This window comes from Octopus bimaculoides, chromosome 2 (genome assembly GCF_046866305.1).
Source record: "Octopus bimaculoides isolate indiv1 chromosome 2, ASM4686630v1, whole genome shotgun sequence".
Lineage (NCBI taxonomy): Eukaryota > Metazoa > Mollusca > Cephalopoda > Octopoda > Octopodidae > Octopus > Octopus bimaculoides.
The window spans coordinates 139,222,409-139,242,236 of record NC_142929.1 but is presented as its reverse complement, the minus strand read 5'-3'; the positions used below and the strand labels follow the sequence as shown (position 1 = coordinate 139,242,236).

At 38.3% G+C, this 19,828-nt stretch overlaps 1 protein-coding gene across 1 annotated transcript in view; it reads right to left on the bottom strand.

Moving 5' to 3' along the window:
- LOC106882527 (uncharacterized) overlaps nt 1-19,828 on the bottom strand; it is a 103,264-nt gene that overhangs the window by 81,898 nt on the left and 1,538 nt on the right. The window contains exons 2-4 of the mRNA XM_089347808.1: nt 13,976-14,186; nt 4,096-4,167; nt 2,977-3,048 (exon numbers count right to left, since the gene is read on the bottom strand). Coding sequence (XP_089203934.1) covers nt 2,977-3,048; nt 4,096-4,167; nt 13,976-14,166 — 335 coding nt within the window. The 5' untranslated portion in view covers nt 14,167-14,186. The remainder of the gene's footprint in view (nt 1-2,976; nt 3,049-4,095; nt 4,168-13,975; nt 14,187-19,828) is intronic.

Here is a 19,828-nt window from a genome sequence, read left to right as displayed (position 1 = left end):
TTAACTGCTACATATTTTCAAACAGTGGAGGCGCAATGACCCAGTGGTTAAGGCAGCGGACTCGCGGTCATAGGATCGCGGTTTCGATTCCCAGACCGGGCGTTGTGAGTGTTTATTGAGTGAAAACACCTAAAGCTCCATGAGGCTCCGGCAGGGGATAGTGGTGAACCCTGCTGTACTCTTCCACCACAACTTTCTCTCACTCTTACTTCCTGTTTCTGTTGTGCCTGTAATTCAAAGGGTCAGCCTTGTCACACTGTATCACGCTGAATATCCCCGAGAACTACGTTAAGAGTACACGTGTCTGTGGAGTTCTCAGCCACTTGCACGTTAATTTCACGAGCAGGCTGTTCCGTAGATCGGATCAACTGGAACCCTCGACGTCGTAAGCGACGGAGTGCCAACAACAATTTTCAAACATATTGTATTAATAATGTTCAAGTTTTATCTTTTTAATTAAGGATTTTTCATATTTCCTTATAAGTCATTGATGCTTGTTTCAGAACAGTTATACTCCTGATTCCATTAGGCTGATGTTTCGGGAACTCCTCAATCACATTTTCTTATAAGCTGTTGTAAAACCACAGTCATGGCAGATACCAGTGCCATGTAAAAGGCACCCATGACGGTTGCATATAAAAGCACCCAGTTCTCTCTCAGAGTGGTTGGCATTAAGAAAAAGCATCCAGACTAGAGTCTGGTGTAGCCTCACAGTTTGCTAGTTCTGGTCAAACCATTCAATCCATGCCAGCATGGACAACGGGCGTTAAATGATGATGATGATATATATATATATATATATGTGTATGTGTGTGTGTGTATGTATAAATACATATATATATATCTATATATATATATATATATATATATATATATATATATATATACACATACATACATACATACATACATACATACATACATACATACATACATATATATATCTATATATATATATGCATTTCGGACCAAAAAGTGTGGCCCTACTTGATTCCTAAGTATCATCAGAAGGAAATCTTTTAAACGGTCATCTTTTTAAGTGGTCATTCTCATGTGGTAAGCTTTCGGTGAAGGAAATTGTTTGATAATGCAACTCAATTCTGAGTTTCCTGCCATGATGTAAGTTCATCTGGGATCTTGAACTACAGAATGTCAGGGTAATTCTAGAAAACATCTACTCGTACGAGTACATCTCTCGGGTTTTGGGGAAAGGTGATTAATATCTATGGGTCTTCGAATTCTAGACAATGGCATTACCTGCTCCTCAATCTCAAAGGGAGGGAACTTTGAAACACTGTAGTAGCATCTTCTTTGTGGGTTGGTTATAACTTTCGATGCCAGAGTTTGGTGCCAGCCCCTCTAGGAACTTCCATATATATATATCACTGCAAATCTCTCTCTTCTCCACTGCAGGGAGTAGAATTGAAATTCTTTCAGTCTATCCCAGTCACTCAACTATTTCATTGATGCAATTTCTTGGTGTAGTAACGTTGAATGGCTTCAAGTTCCACTCATAACTCCATGATGATCATAGCTGGGAACAGTAATCCCAATATCTGCCATGAGACCCACCATTTTAGTGTAATGTTCATAAAACAAAGCACCATTGTTCATATCAAGCCCCAGCTCCCATGTTGTGTTTGGTTCTAGGATTGTCACTCCTTTTCGTCCAAAGTATCTTTGCTGCGGTGTGGCAGCACAACTTCGCTGATAGCAGAGGTTTTGAAATTTAAATTGCATGTTATTTTTTCAGTCATATGTACATAGTGACTTGGTTTTTCCAGGTTCTCTTCGAGTCCCCATGATTTGGAACATGTAGTGGGTGATACGTAGTACTTATTGCCTTTTTGATCTGTTACATATATAATATCAGTGTGTCACAGACTGTTTGAGTGTGACAGTAGGACTACAGGTGTGATATCTTCCCTGATGTACTTTTGCAACTTCACCATGAGTCCTTTTTCACCTATCTGCTTGAAATATACTTCAGTATGTGCATTTTAGCATCGGACATGTCATCGGTCACTCGTGTTTTTGTTAGTACTATGCATATTGCTTGATTAAATATAACTAAGTTTCGCTAGTATGGGTGTTTGCATTCAACAAGAATACTGGTGTGACACATGGAAGAGTGGTGAGTAGGGGCCATCGATCTGACATTTGTAGAAGCATCGGGTTGGGTATCCTGGATCTTTTTCTCTCTGTGGTGGTCGTGAGTGCTGATCTGCATTTCTATGACTTAGTTTTTGATATAGTAAGGTCAGCTTCATAAATACATACATGCATACATACATATATATATATATATATATATATATATATATATATATATATATATATATATATATATATATATATATATATATATATATATATATACATACATAATACATACATATGAACCAGAAACATGCATGCACGTGCGCCCGCGCCCGCGCACACATACATATACACACACACACACACACACACACACACACACATATTGCTGCAAATAATAAATATCTACACAGTTATTGATAGTATGAAGTATTGAAGAGTGAGTGTATAGCTGTTGTTCCAAGCTGCTCAAAAGAGAAACTAAATCCTTTAAAAGTCATGCAGTATTCTCTTAAAATCTGTATTAACAATGTAGTCGTAGATATGCTGTTACCTGTGAGGTCCATGTTTGGCAAACATTTGGTCAGAGTTCTACTCAGTCAGCAGTGATTGAGAGCTAAGACACTTTAAAATATTTATTGACAGAATTGCACCCACATATTGATTCACTTCATACTTTCACACACAAACACACATACAGAACCATCGGTATGCAAACATGCATATACACACAAAACTATTATACAAACACACACATGCGTATATGTAAAATGCGTGATAGATTGAAAGAGAGGGGAAGAAAGAAAATGCTTAAATCTTTAATATTTAAAAATGTATTGTCAACGAAATACTATCAACAAAATTAATTAAACTTACAAGTCTTTTAGATTGGAAATGCTTTGGAAGGACCCTTCGTTAATATTCGTGATTTTATTATCATGCAGCCACCTGTAACATGTAAAGTGATAAAATATTGAATATTATAACCAAACAATTAGGTTCATCATAGGATATAGAAACTACAAGATATTCATAGAGAATGTTATGAAATGTGATATGATTAGAAGTACGAATGGGTAAATTTAAGTATGAACTCTTGAATATATCAGTTGTCTCTGTCCATAATGAGTATCTAACTGTATCATAAAACTCACGTTTCATTAATTTCTTCTCCCTTGTTGATTTTATATTTCATTATTTTGAATAATTTATCTATATATTCTTTGTGTGTGAAGTTGAGTGGCATATTGATTAGCGTGTTGCATTTACGATTGCAAAATTGTTGCTTTGGTTTCAAAGCTGAGTGGTTAGTTGTGTTCTTGAGCAGAACATTTGATTTTACTTTGACAGCTGAAATGTGGAATCCTGTGCACATATACAGACAATGTCAATTTGATGGAGGGAGGGAGCTGCACAGCACAAACATTTGATGACTATAGACAACTCCCTGGAGAATGCTGTTCAGTAAGAAGTTGCAGAACCCTCATTTGTCATTAACGATAGAAGTGGCTACCATATTTTATAAATACGATATATATATATTTGGGCAGGTGGGAAAATTAGGGTATGTTTGAAGTACAAATCCATTTTTTGTTTTACTAATTTTACACTCCCATGGATTATTGTTATATCTGAATAGTAGTAAGTGGCACCTGAAAAGTAGTGACATCTGAATAATAGTGGACGACATACTTTTCGTGATGTAAGTATAATAAAGCAGGGATACTTTTTCCTGAAACTTAGCAGTGCTAATCTTTATTTGTCATTAATATTTGTTAAAGAACAGTTATATTTCTAAATTCATTTGCCTGTACTTTGATTGTGAATGTGTGTATAGAAACAAATAATGACAAAGTGATAGTGGAAGACAATGTGATAAGGAAAGACCAAGACAGAGAAAGGAATAAGAGAAATAATTCAGAGAAATAATAAGGAATGAGAGAAATAATTCAGAAACGTCAGTGAAATATTATCAACAAGTCTGATCCAACTTACAAGTGTTTTAAATTGCTAAGACCTTGGAAAGACTCTTTTTTAATAGTCGTGATTTCATTTTGGCTGAGATCTCTGAAATATAAAAGAAGTTCATAAGTAATATATGAGAATTGTGGAAATTTATGATGAAATATTAAATATTCTTTTCTACTCTAGACACAAGGCCCGAAATTTTGAGAGAAAGGGCCAGTCGATTAGTTCGACCCCAGTACGCATCTGGGACTTAATTTATCGACCCTGAAATTGATCAAGACGGGTCACATGGTGTTGTCAGATGTGAGATCAACATTTTGGTGACATCAGATGCCAGTGACATGTAAAAGACACCCACTACACTCTTGGATTGTTTGGCATTAGGGAGAAACCAAGTCAAAATCAGGCTGGAGCCTGGTGCAACACTCCGGTTTACCAGTTCCAGTTAAACTCTCTCACCCAGGGGTTCTCAGCCATTTTTAATCTATGGACCCCTTTGAAATATTATTTTAGTCTGGTGGACCCCATAATCATTCAATGTTTAAAAACTAGTTTTATTGAAACTTCATTCAAAATTCCCATTTTGTTTTTCACACATTAACTTCTGTAGGTTGAATTATGTAAAATGTTAGAGAAAGAAACCTGGCTGTTTCTTGAAATACCCACCAATACATACATCTAGAGCAAAATTTTTTCAGGGGCCCTTAAAATACTGTTGTGGATCCCCAATTTACTATTTTGTTACGTCAACCCACAAAATTCTTACATATGGAACCCTTGGAGAACCACTGGTCTAACCTATGCCAGCATGGAAAACGGACGCTAAATGATGATGATGATGACAACAATAAAGTAAGTCTGCAGCGTGTAGACCTCAGTATTATTGAAATCAGAGGATTATATCAAATTTTTTAAAATAATTTTCATATATTTTATGTACATATTTAAAAAAATATTTTAAAATCTTATTTATAATTTCAATATTAATTTTTCAATGTTTGTAATGTTTAATTTTTAATCTTTCAATATTTTAAAATTTTCTAATTTTTTAAATAATAAATTTCTCGTGTATGATTTTTAACTTTGCTTTAAGATTCTTTTGTTTGAAAGTTTTTATTTTTAATTTAAGGCTTTACCTTTCAATTTTATAATTCTTAAATTTTTATCTTAACTTGAAAACCTTCCCGCGTATATAACAATTTTTAACAAAAATCTCATAATGAAGTCTAGCCGAGTTGGTTACATATCTGGGTAACATTGGCGGTTTTTCTCTCACTATCGCTGATGAACGGTGACACATCCGTTGATTATCCATTGAAAATCGGTCCATATCCGTGGCTGGTGAGCTCTCTATGTCTGTATTTAATTTTGGTTTCAAATTTTGGCAGAAGGCTAGATAGTTCGGTGGAGTAAGTAAGTCGATTACATCAACTTTAGTACTCGACTGGTGCTTATTTTATCGATACCGAAAGGATTCAAGGCAAAATCGATCTCGACAGAATTTGAACTCAGAACATAAAGACAGATGAAATACCGCTAAATATTTTGCTCGGCGTGCTAATGTTTGTGCCATCTCGTTACTTTATGTGTTTTTGAGTTCAAATTCCGCTGAGGTTGACTTCACCTTTCACCCTTCCGGGGTCGATAAAATAAGTACCAGTTGAGCACTGGGGTCGATTTAATCGACTTATTCTCTCCTCCGATTTTGCTGCGCTAGTGCCAAAATTTGAAATCAATATTACATATGTATGGAGGTGGCGTGCTGGCAGATTCGTTAGCACGCCGGGTGAAATGCTTAGCGGCGCTTCGTCCGTCATTACGTTCAGAGATTTGGTTCTGCCTGGATCGACTTTGCCTTTCATCCTTTTGAGGTCGATGAAACAAGTATCAGTTAAACACAGGTCAAGGTAATCGACTTACCCCTCCTCCGAAATTGCTGGCCTTGTGCCAAAATTTGAAATCAATACTCCGTGTGTGTGTGTGTGTGTGTGTGTGTACACGTGTGTTAACATTATTGTAATAAAGTGTTTCCCTGAAGAACCATTGTAGATCTGCATCCAAATCCATTGTGAACAAGGGTGACCCACTTAGACCTGCTCTGTTTGCTCTAGGTATTAATGATATTACCTTGATGGGAGCTGACCTAAACTTGAATATATAGTATCTTCATGATGCTTGCTTGTGGGCGGGGGGGGGGGGGGTGTTTCTGACAAGGTCCTTGCAACTGCCAAGACGATGATTGTCTAACTTGATCGTAGAGGCCTTAGCGCTAACAGTCCGAAATGCGAGCTGGCCTCTCTTCCATCCAGCTTCACATCAGCAGACTGTAAACCTGTTTACAGACTCTTCCCCCTCTATCACGTTTCCTCCTTCATCAGCTTGGTGCTCTCTTGTAGCCCCAATTACTGACCGGTTACTGACTGAGCTTTCGATTCAAAATGGTTAACCTTGAACAACTTTTAAAAAACCTTGAGATAATTGAGCCCTACGGAGGTCTTTTGGGACTTAGGAATTGTAAATTCCTAAGTTATTGTAGGCAACGCTGTTTGAAACAGGTTCGTAGCCCGCAAAGTATTCGTTGGGAATCAACTACAGTTATCTCCCCTGTCGAATGTTCTAGAACATTCCAAGCAAGCAGTGGTTAGCTCCTCCTTTGCTAGCATGCAAGGCGTAACTGTTAGAGCACACACAGGAGGGCGTTAGAAGCTATATCGCCTACTTGAGAGCGATTTCCAATAGAAGTTAACATCTGAGAGAGAGCCAGGCATACCGATTCGCTATTCTTTCCTTTGCTAACTCGCTTTGGTAATCTACGCCTAGTGGTTGTCTGAAAGTAATTTTTGTAGTTTGAGTTCCTCCTGTTTTTTCAGTCATCGTGGAACATGACAAGATGTTCAGAACCTTTTACTTCAATCCCAAATAACTTGATTGAACATTGTGTACTCAGACTATGAATTCGTTTGTTACGCATCTGAATAAAACCGTGGATACGAAGCTGTTCACGCACTGACACAAGTGTTAGTTGTTACCTTCTTATGGATTCTCGTCATCTCTCCAATGCTTGGACGACTGAATCTTCAGGAAACTCGAATGCTTGGTCAATGTCAAACTCTCTTCAGAGACCCGCGACCAAACTGCTTTGCTCAAATGGTTTGTGGGGGTCTAAGTCTGCACAAGGGCTCGTCTCTGTCTCTTCCTTATTTTCTTCTCTCCATCCACACTTGCTCCGCTTGGGTAGGCAACATCTTCTCCCCTGTAACAGAGTTCCAACAGAGAAATGGATGAAGTTCTGTTACAGTGGAGAGAGCTGGGTTTGTTAGTTCCTGTTACAGTGGAGGATAGACAGAAGCAGAGAATATGGGACAGTCGGGTGCCACTTTCAACTCTCTATTCCCTCAACCTGATCAATTTTCAAGGTGTCGCCTACTTTCTGCTAGTGCAAAATTCTTAGGGGACTGGATTGATGCTCTGCCTGTGGCCAACATTGGTGGTCTACTCAGTCAAGATGAGCTCTGCATCTCCATCGCACTCAGAGTTGGAACCAGCATCTGTGGGAGAAATGTCACTGTGGTAGGCCCCTCAACTCCACAGGTCTTCATGGTCTGTCTTGCCACCTAAATGTTGGTTGTTTCGCTCGAACTAAACTTTATCGTTAAGCGGGCTCAGGCTCGTGTTAGTAACCCCACAGTTCTAGAACCGGCAGAATTATTTAGAAGTGATAGGAAGAGTTGGTCTTACCCTCTGTCCCTGGATAAGAGGTAGGTGTCTCATCTGGGATGCCATAGTCTGTGAATCCTTTGTTAGCCGAACGGGACAAAATCCTTAAGTATTGGGACCTGTCAGTGAACTATCTCTTCCAGCTTGTGGTGTTTGAGACATTTGGAGGGACTGAGCTGCTAATGGCGAAATTCTTGTCATCATTAGCAACTCGCCTTACCAAGGTGTTAGGTGATGTCCGTGAGGCTACTTGGCTGTTCCAACGTTTTAGCCTTGCCATTGCCCATGATAATGCTGCGAGCATGTTTACTTGCTCTAGGAAGTTCCGTCCAACCAATTGAGGCACTTGGTGTTGCATTGATGGTTCTTTTTACCCCTTTTTCTTTGTTTTTCTTTTTTCTCCTTCTTTTTCTTTCCTTATTCCGCTTTTTCCATTTTTATTTTTGGATATTGGATAAACAGATCTGTATACACCAACATTATATATATGTTACACATAATTGATTTTAATATTTTACATTTATTAATAAATATTCTTTTCTACTCTAGGCACAAGACCCGAAATTTTGGGGGAGGGCACCACTCGATTAGATCGACCCCAGTAGGCAAATGGTACTTAATTTATCGATCCCGAAAGGATGAAAAGCGAAGTCGACCTCGGTGGAATTTGAACTCAGAACGTAAAGACAGATGAAATACCGCTAAGCATTTCGCCCGGCGTGCTTACGTTTCCTATTTCTTTACTGCCCACAAGGGGCTACACACAGAGGGGACAAACAAGGACAGACAAACGGATTAAGTCGATTATATTGACCCCCGTGCGTAACTGGTACTTATCTAATCAACCCCGAAAGGATGAAAGGCAAAGTTGACCTCGGCGGAATTTGAACTCTGAACGTAACGGCAGACGAAATACCGATTTCTTTATTAGGCATGAAGCTCTAAACATAGATGGAGATACCACAAGGACAGACAAGACCACAGTGGGGACAAAAACATAAAACGAATGTAAATGAAATGAAAGTTATATAAAAATGAAAAAATGAAAATGGACGCATGGACCTCACTCCCACGCAGTACTATTTGAACCGTTATATGTATTATCTACAATTGTTCTTTTTTTCCCTTTAATTTCATACTTTTTCTTTGTCTTTAGTAGAACTTCATCGGTGGTTCGATATCTCTTAAATCCATCACTGGTGGCAACTCTTTAAATTCCACCTCCACTCCTGGTGGGTCAATGCTTTCAACTTTCTGTAGTTTTCCTTTTCAATCAATATTGCCCTCATATCCTCTTACTATTGAATGTAACTTGATTATTTTTTTTCTCTGTATCAACATTTTTGGGGTACGTTACATAATACCATACTCCTTCTCCTCCTCGTATCTTCTTTCCTTTCTCTTGGACTTTTGGTTCTCTCTTTTCTTCCTCCATAAATAGTCTCTCCATTTCACCTTCATACAGTTGGGTTTCCGACTCTTTCTCCACTGGTAACTCCACTTTCTTTTTACCTTCTTTTTTCCTTCCTACTGCCCTCCTTCACAGTTTCTTTTCTCACCTCTTCTCTCTTTTTTTCTGCTTCTCTGACGGAGAACTCATTCCTCTGCTCCTCCTTCTTTTCTTTTTAACCATAGTGAATCCATTCTCCATTTCTTTGTCTGTTGCCTTGTCCTGTACTACTTGGTCCACACTCTCATGTCTCCTCCTGTTCTGTGTGTGGCTTTCTTTGGGTGCACCATGCCTTCATGTGGCCCCTTTCTCCACATGAGAAACACACTGGTGGCCTACCCTCCACAGTAACTCTCAGTCTCACATCTTCTGGCAGCACAATCTCATCCACCACACTATTCAAGTCCTCCGTTGTTGCCTGAATCGTTAATTCGATCCCATATCCCCAGTAGTTCACCTTCTGGGTCCTTCTAGCCTTCAGAATCTTCCCGTCTTTCATATGATACGTTATGGCTGTCATCAGCCATTCTTCTTTCAATTCGGGTGGTACCTTACCCACTCGCACCTTGGCCACTCTGTGGAGTGCTTTATTGCTTCCTCCTCCGTTGTGAAGCGCACCTCCACAGTGGCGTATCTTCTCCTTCTCGTGATGTATGTTGTGAATCTTTTTATATTCTTAACACATTCCTCTATGGCTTCTAGTGGAGCAATATCTATCTTTCTCGTGGCTGCCTTCATGGTTTTAAATATAACCGTTCTTTTTGTCACGTTGGCCGATAGCTCTTCAGGCGGTGTTAGCTTCAAAGTGTTTCCTTCCTTTATGATTAATTTCTCATTCTCCTTCATCTTTCTAGGCTCCACTTTTATCTCGCGGACCTCCAACTCACGCGATTCTACTCCTTTGCCCGTTGCGGCCGCATAACTTGGGCCTGCCTCTGGCGCCTTCACCATTTTCCCACAATGGGAAACAAAACAACAATTAACGAATTAACAACTTTGGCAACAATTCAAACAACAATACAAATCAATAACAATGGCAACAATTCGATAAACACTTCAACACAACTCACGCAATAACTTCACAGAGACGAAATACCGCGAAGCATTTCACCCGGCGTGCTATCATTTCTGCCAGTTCACAACCTTTATTAATAAATATTGAAACGCAGATATTATTTATTAATAAATATTGAGATGCAAGTAGATGTAATGGGGAAATGTGTGTAGGAAACTATTGGTATAAACTGTGGGTCGTGTTTATTTTGTTTTCACACACACACACACACACACACACACACACACATCTGCAGCAATAACAATGAAGTGGTGTCATTTTCGCCATTGAGAACCATGATTTCTGTTGATATAAATCTATGTCATACAATATTTATTGCTACTACAACAGGTGCTATTGTTCACCTCATTGACTTTCCAGGCGTGTTTAAATCTTGATATGTCAGAAATATATTTATACCCCAGTCTGTGAGAAATAATTTTTCAAGTTTACAGAAAATTCTAATGTCCTTTGTGCAATACCCAGGCGGGATTTATATGTTTCATATTGTACGATTATACTGTAGCAACTGCTGCTTGTTTCCCTTGATAATTACGAGGGTGAGTCTAAAAGTAATGCCATTTTGTTTAGGAGAGGTATAATTACCAACACAGGAACATGTATCACACATCAAAATGAAGCTGGTCCTCTGTGGATCACATCCCTACTTCTCAACATAATCACCGTTTCTCTCAATAGCAACATTCCACCTTCGAGTGAGAGCATATATCCTTGCCCGTTGCGGCCGCATAACTTGGGCCTGCCTCTGGCGCCTTCTCCATTTTCCCACAATGGGAAACAAAACAACAATTAACGAATTAACAACTTTGGCAACAATTCAAACAACAATACAAATCAATAACAATGGCAACAATTCGATAAACACTTCAACACAACTCGCGCAATAACTTCACAGAGACGAAATACCGCGAAGCATTTCGCCCGGTGTCACTGGAATAATGTTTGCCTCTCAAACCCTCTTTCATGGGGCCAAAGAGATGATAGTCCAGTGACGAGGAAGTGAAAACTGTAGTGAAGAAGTGGCTCAAAGAACAGTCAACAGAATTTTACGGGGCAGGGATATATGCTCTCATTCGAAGGTGGAACATTGCTATTGAGAGAAACGGTGACTATGTTGAGAAGTAGAGATGTGATTCACAGAGGTCCAGCTTCATTTTGATGTATGATACATGTTCCTGTGTTGGTAATTATACTTCTCCTAAACAAAATGGCATTATTTTTTAACTCACCCTCGTACGTGACTAGCTTATCTTTAGTCATTTTATTTTGCTGTGGTGCCTTATTGAGTCGTAGCAATGTGGTGCCAATATCTTTTCCCAGTCGAATACATTGTAGCATGCAGTTAAAAATATATCAGTTGCTGACAGGACTCTGACAAGAAATAACATTGAGAACGAACCTTCTTCATCACTGATTGAAACAACTCACTTTTTATTCAGACATCCAAGTCTTTTTTCTCATTTTTTTCTTTCTTTAGACGGTGAGCTGGCAAAAACGTTAGCACGCTGGGCAAAATGTTTTGCCGTATTTTGTCTGTCTTTATGTTCTGAGTTCAAATCCCGTCGAGGTCGATTTTGCCTTTTATCCTTTCGGGTGATAAATTAAGTACCAGTTGCATACTGAGGTCGATCTAATCGACTGGCCCCTTCCCCAAAAATTTCAGGCTTTGTGCCTAGAGTAGAACAGATTATTTTCCTTCTCTAAACTTGTAGTTCACATTTTGCAATGAACTGAAACGCCGTACAAACTTTTCCTTATTGAGAAAATTGAGGTAAAAAAACAACAAATTTTTTACGAACTTTTGCTTTGTATGGTTTCAACACTTCTCTACCTATTTTCATCTTTAGTTTGCATTATACACATTTTTTCTCTCTCTTCAAAAAAAAATGTAAATATTCAGGTGCAGACATAGCTGTGTGGTAAGAAAAATAGAGAAAGGGATTCTTAAACTGGAGGCCTGACCCGGATGCTTACAACAGAGTGGATTCTACTAAAGAGACCCAAATTGTCAAAAGGTGGTGTTAAACCGAGGGACATTTAGGTTCGTCACTTAAGTAGGTTAAGGTGGGATTTGAACTCAGAAGGCAGAGAGTTTTAACAAATATTGAAAGCATTGAATCCAACATTCTTACATATCTACAAATTCACTGCTCTAGATGGATACTTTATTTACTGACCCCTAAAGATTAAAAAGTAAAGTTAAACTTTGTGGTATTTGTAGTTAGAGAGCCAAGCATCTGAACAGATATTGCGAGCTATCATGCTACATTAACTGTCTGAAAGATTCTACCAATTTGTGCCTAAATTATTAACTAAACTCTGAAAATATCAGACTTATTAAATAAAATATTGACTTAGGTTTACAAGATTTAGTTAACATCATAATTCAAACCTGGTCTTGTATAATATATGGATTTCTCATTTCGTCAGAAATGTCCCAAATTTGTCAAGAAGTGGAGTGGGTCAATTGAGTTGATCCATTGTATTATTCAAATATTTGCTTTAAACCGAAAGCTTGAAGTTATTAATAAATTAATGTTTGCCATTTAATACAAAATTATCCCTGGGAATAGATTAAATATTATAATTGGCTGAAGATATATTAGATAATTAATCTATTTCATTTTATCATATATTTTAAGATGTTAAATGTCTAAGAAACTTATCCCTCCAAGACTGCCATCCTTCATCATCATCGTCATCATCATCATCATCGTCGTCGTTTAACATCCGCTTTCCATGCTAGCATGGGTTGGACGATTTGGCAGAGGACTGGCAAGCCAGAAGGCTGCACCAGGCTCCAATCTGATTTGGCAGAGTTTCTACAGCTGGATGCCCTTCCTAACGCCAACCACTCCGAGAGTGTAGTGGGTGCTTTTATGTGCCACTGGCACGAAGGCCAGTCAGGCGGTACTGGCAACGGCCACGCTCAAAATGGTGTTTTTTACGTGCCACCTGCACAGGAGCCAGTCCAGCAGCACTGGCAAGTCCGGCGGCACTGGCAAGGTCCAGCTGCACTGGCAAAGTCCAGCAGTACTAGCAAAGAAGTCCAACGGCATTGGCAACGGTTCAGCGGCACTGGCAAAGAAGTCCAGCGGCACTGGCAATATAGTCCAGCGGTACTGGCAATGTCCAGCGGCACTGGCATCTGGTAGTTCAAGAGGATCTTGTTATTATCTAAAGTTTAACCAGTCTGACAGTATCATTTTTAATATAAAATAATACAAACACTCAATAAAGAAATAAATAACATTTTGTGACTAGATCAACTGGAATTATATCACTAGCAGTAAACATCTTCAACTAACTGAGGAAATAATATAATATTGTGATACACGCAACATATTTTGTGATACCAAAGTTTCCATACATTTGCTTCCTTGAATATGCCATAAAGAGTTTTGATGTGATCTGACCAATATCGTCAGAGTTTAGATATTAGTCTGATTCCAATTTTGTTGACGATACTGTAAAGTTATGGATTCAATAAAAGTTGAAATGAATTGAGAAACAACCTACTTCACGGCATGTTACATATCGATCCAGTTTACTCCAGTTATAACATTGTAGCTGTTAGATCAACACCATAAGAAATCAGCTGAGAACATAACGAATGAGGATTTAAAATATTGGATGTGGAAGATAGGTAAAAATTGGCTACTTACAAAGATACGACATCTGGGGGAATGGTCTGGGGGACTGATATCAGTCCTCGATTTTTACAAGTTATATTAATCGAAGATCCTCGGCAAGTACATGTTTGGCAGATGGTTGGAACAGCATGAGTCTCTAATAGTAACCTCATATACAGTATCAACACAAAAGTCAGCCTAAATGGTATGATTTGACTGAGCATATTTCCAGATGTAGATTAATCTGTAAAAGAAGAAAATATCAGCAACTTCAGCCACATACACGTACACATAAACATGTACACACGCAAAAAAACATTATGACCTTACACATACATACATGCAGAGAAACACAAACACACATATACATGTATTCATTCCCATATATTCACACACACACACACACGCACACGCACACGCACACACACACACACACACACACACACACACATACATACATAGTCCAGTGACGAGGAAGTGAAAACTGTAGTGAAGAAGTGGCTCAAAGAACAGTCAACATATGCCCTGGGTATGACATTAAATATGCCCTGGGTATGACATTAAATCATATCATATGCCCTGGGTATGACATTAAATTGCACCTGGTGTTGAGGCTCTAGTTCAGAAGATCTGGAATTGTGAGGAGCATGGGGTCATCTCTTAATTACCATCACTCTCAGGTCTGTACTGACCTGAAGCAATTGTACCTGTCAGAGAAGCAGATGATTTTTCTCCCCTAACAAGGAAGTTATTTTTGATCTCACTTCTCTCTCAAATACTTCAATGATATGAGAGTTTAATGAGAGGCTGGATGGTAATTTAATTCTGGGGACTTAATTCCCTTTTTAAAAATTGGGATATTATTGTAGAACAGAAAAAGCTTAGTGAACCCCTGTTAGCATATTTTCCCTTTTATCTTTTACTTGCTTCAGTCATTTGACTGCGGCCATGCTGGAGCACCACCTTTAGTCGAGCAAATAGACCCCAGGACTTATTCTTTGTAAGCCTAGTACTTATTCTATCGGTCTCTTTTGCCGAACCGCTAAGTTACGGGGACGTAAACACACTAGCATCGATTGTCAAGCAATATTGGGGGGACAAACACAGACACAGACACACACACACACACACATATATATATACATATACATATATACGACGGGCTTCTTTCAGTTTCTGTCTACCAAATCCACTCACAAGGCTTTGGTCAGCCCGAAGCTATAGTAGAAGGCACTTGCCCAAGGTGCCACGCAGTGGGACTGAACCCGGACCCATGTGGTTGGTAAGCAAACTACTTACCACACAGCCACTCCTGCGCCTATATGTGTATACGTTTGCACTCTTCCCACAGCACATGGAGCATTTTACTCCTATTTCTAGCAATGTAGGTGTCTTGGCAACCTTAGTCACGTTTAATGACGATTGAATTTTTCTTCATGGTATTATATTACACCCAGGTGTTTATATTAACTTTTTGTACATGCATTAACATTCCACTAAATCATCCATAGGTTTCTATGGTAAATACATATATTCTGACAGCCGGAACTAGCTGACATCAATCAATAGGGTGGGTGTCACTTATGAAGCGTACAGAAATACATGAAACGAGATATCTAGTCTGAGAGATCCTCGATTTGGTCATGGGGAGGTTTCTTTCCTCTGTCAGCGTATGTGTGTACACACACACACACACACACACACATATATATATGTATATGTATATACATAGGCATATGTGGGCACAGGACATCACAGAATGTAAACAACATGAAATACGAAATACGAATACATGGAATATGAACTTTTTTTTGAGAACAACGAAAGAAACAAATGGAAAACAAGACAAACAACATAAAGAACGACCCTTCATCAGTTGTCGGCTGTTTTTGTAATCCGTATTTCGAGCACTTCAAGATATAAAGACGGTCTCCTTGGCAACTCGTTTGACGTTGAGTTCCCTACACTGCCTTCACCACAGCTTCCTGAAGGAGGGAAGGAGGGGAGAAGTCTCAGGCAAGCAAGTACAAGTGTGAGCATGAATGCCAGTACCGCCACCAACACCAGCAATAGCAGCGATATCGTCACAAAGCCGTCGACCTCCACGAAAGAAAATACCAACACTACCACTACAACTTCACCTTTAACTGCAACAACGGACACCTCTGCCACCACCACCACCACAAAAGAAAAGACAAATTTCGCTGAAGCGATAAGACAAAAAAAAAAGATTGTATCGTTCACTGCCCAACAAATAGAAGACACGAAATCACTATTCCACAAAGAAGGCGAAACTTTATACTTACACATCTCACAGAACATATTAGAACAAAATACAAAAAAAAACATCATCTACAAAATATTGAGTCCAAACAAAAAAAAAAAACGAAAACGCAGCACAGGATAAAATTGAAAAATGCCTTTGCCCTGTATAGCGACATAAAGACTACAATTGGTGGTATGAATTTGCCACTGTTCAACTTCGTTTCCACAGCGGAAAATTAGCAAAACAATTTTTGACGTCCACTCTTCGCACAGATCAGCTGATTATGATACCCAGCTATCTTGGGCAAAGAGTGACGAAGGTAATAATAAAAAATGTGCCTCCAGGGGTAGAGACGCAATGGTTGTTATCTACCATCTGCTTCGAAATGGAGGAAGCTAATATTTTAGAAATTGCTGTCCTTGAACAGCAAAACTGGGTAGGTAAAAAGCTAGAAATTCTTTTACAAATCGATCAAGAATCGATCAATAAATTACCCACAAATATTCAATTAGCAGAAGGACATAATTTGTATGTAGTGGTGGAGGGCAGGAGGCCACGGTGTTATTTGTGCAACAGCGAAACACATCTGAATAATGATTGTCCAACTGCCGCCAAAAAGCAGGGAACTGGCAGAGAAAATGGAATGCTCCCACACTGCTATATTTGCAAGGAAATAACTTTACTCAACACTTTGCAACTGAATCAGTGGAGGCAAGGATGCCTCTCATTTACTTCAGAATTTATGCACCACATTGCAGAAATCACAATGTAAGTATATCTCAAAGCAAACTATTACACTGTTGTACCATTGAATTACAAATAACGCTCATCTTTTGTGCTTAGGTGACCCTACAGCTTCCAAGAGTACAACTGTATTCCTCTTTGCTTGGATAAAATGACTAAATTATGGGTGTTAAGTCCCCATGAACAGGTCTTTCTAACTTCTAAGAAGATGGAATTTTAGAAATATTACTTCATTTGTGTCTAACATCTATGGTTCAAATTTCATCAACAGCAAAAATATATGAATTTTCATGGGGGTTATGGCCCTTATGCATAAAATATGATTACCAAATTTCATAAAGATCCATTCAGTACTTTTGACGTAGTTTTGGATCATAAAAAATGACTAAAATTTGGGAGTTAAGGCCCCCATTAGGGGGTCTTAAAATCTTCATGAGAAGTGGAAAGTTTGAGAATACATCTTGATGTGTGTCAATTACCCATAGTTGAAATTTCATCAACATCGAAAATTTATGAATTTTCAAGAGGGTTCTGCCCACTTTAAGCCATCTCAAATTCAAACCAAACATACTGCATTATACCTGCCCTTATGCATTGAATCTAAGTTCCAAACATCATAAGGATCCATTCAACATCGAGCAATGAATATAAGTAGCGATCGTGGTACCCACCTCAAAGAAATGATCAATCTCAGTAACAATCTATTAAGCAACAACTACCCCAAGAACATACTCTCCACTCCAATTATGAAGAAAAGAGAGGATGAAACCGATAAACTGTCTGCAGTTTTTCTACCCTATGTGAAAGGCCTCTCCAAAAAGATACAAAAGATATGCGGCCCATTTGACATCAGGACAGTATTCAAAAGCAATGCAACACTTTGCGAATATCTCCTTCGAGTAAAACCACCAATAGAAGAGAATATGACTAAGAACTGCGTGTACTCCATGCCATGCAGCTGTGGTAGGTTATACAAAGGCGAAACATCCGCCCCCTCAAAATAAGGGTAGAGGAACATCGCAAAGCTGTGATATGAGGAGATATTGATAAATCGGGTATAGCTGATCATGTAAGGAAAAGTGGAGACCGCCTCCCCCTGTGGGATGAAATTAAAATAATACACAAAGAACACCACTGGAAAATACGAAAACTAAAAGAAGCAGCACATATGCTAGGACACAACAACCTCCTAAGCAGCATATGGGAACAGCATATGGGTACCGGTATTAAAGAAAAATAGGAGAATATTAGATTTATAAGCCCTTGTTAATAACAACAACAACAACATCGAAAAATACCTTTTCCCCTAGACACCTGATGAAGACTGGAGGGTATATCAGCCGAAACATTGTGTTAACAACAAACAAGATGAGGACAAATATCCATCAATTGTAAATAATGTACATAATTCCTCATCTCTTAAATATAGAACTGAAAGATATATATATATATATATATATATATATATAATTATAAAATCTGGTAATTAGTCATATATTAATTAATATCGATTAATTATCAGTAGGCCAGCACATCTAAAGAATCAAAGAGATTCAGAAATATTAACTGTAATCTCAGGGGATTAAGGTACATTTTAAAAAATAACGTCGACCACTAACGTGGACAATTAATGCGCTAGAAATAGATCACATCTTGTGTCTATTAAAACCTAAATTGTTCTCAACATGAAATATAGCAGCATACCAAAAACGTGAGCGGGCAAGACATTTAAAATCACCTAAACAAGCATTATTAAACAGGAACTAGTTTTGGATTTAACAAATTCTTACCATTTGTCTATTCCTCATCAGCCTGATTTGTAATGAGCCGTAATCATCAGAATCGTATACAGAGTTGCCCACCGCCATTGGTGCGCGTGCATATGGTTCTGCTAATTACAGCTTAATGGTAAAATTCAAAAGTCTTCGTTTTGGCGCGCTAATTCCAGGAATATATCCGCAGAAAATATTTACTGCGTCTTTTATATTCAGTATGAGAACAAGGGCAATGGGTAAAATATTATTATAAAATCTGGTAATTAGCCATATATTAATTAATATCGATTAATTATCAGTAGGCCAGCACATCTAAAGAATCAAAGAGATTCAGAAATATTATCTGTAATCTCAGGGGATTAAGGTACATTTTAAAAAATAACGTCGACCACTAACGTGGACAATTAATGCGCTAGAAATAGATCACATCTTGTGTCTATTAAAACCTAAATTGTTCTCAACATGAAATATAGCAGCATTTGCCCGCTCACGTTTTTGGTATGCTGCTATATTTCATGTTGAGAACAATTTAGGTTTTAATAGACACAAGATGTGATCTATTTCTAGCGCATTAATTGTCCACGTTAGTGGTCGACGTTATATATATATATATATATATATATATATATATATATATATATATATATATATATATATATATATATATATATATATATATATATATATATACACACGGCTTTGTAAGTTACTGAGAGAAAGCTACTATGGAAGGCTCATAGTATAATAACATATAATAATATTTTATTCTCTGGCGTGAAGCGACAATTTATAAATACAAACAAATGACTGAAAAATGATGAGCTAATCCCACCCAGAATCAAACCCTCTACCAAGGTCGATTTTGTCTTCCATCCTTTTGGAGTCGATAAATTAAATACCTGTTGCATATTGGGGTTGATCTAATTGACTGCCCCCACCAAAAAACAATTTCGGGCCTTGTGCCTAGCGTAGAAAAGGTTATACGTAGTACGTATTAGACAGTATATATTAACTAAATTTGGCTAAAATTGATAGGTGAGTGTTTGGCTAATCGGACGCGCAAAGATCCGTGTTGTCGTCGATTTGTGGGTTCGATTCTGT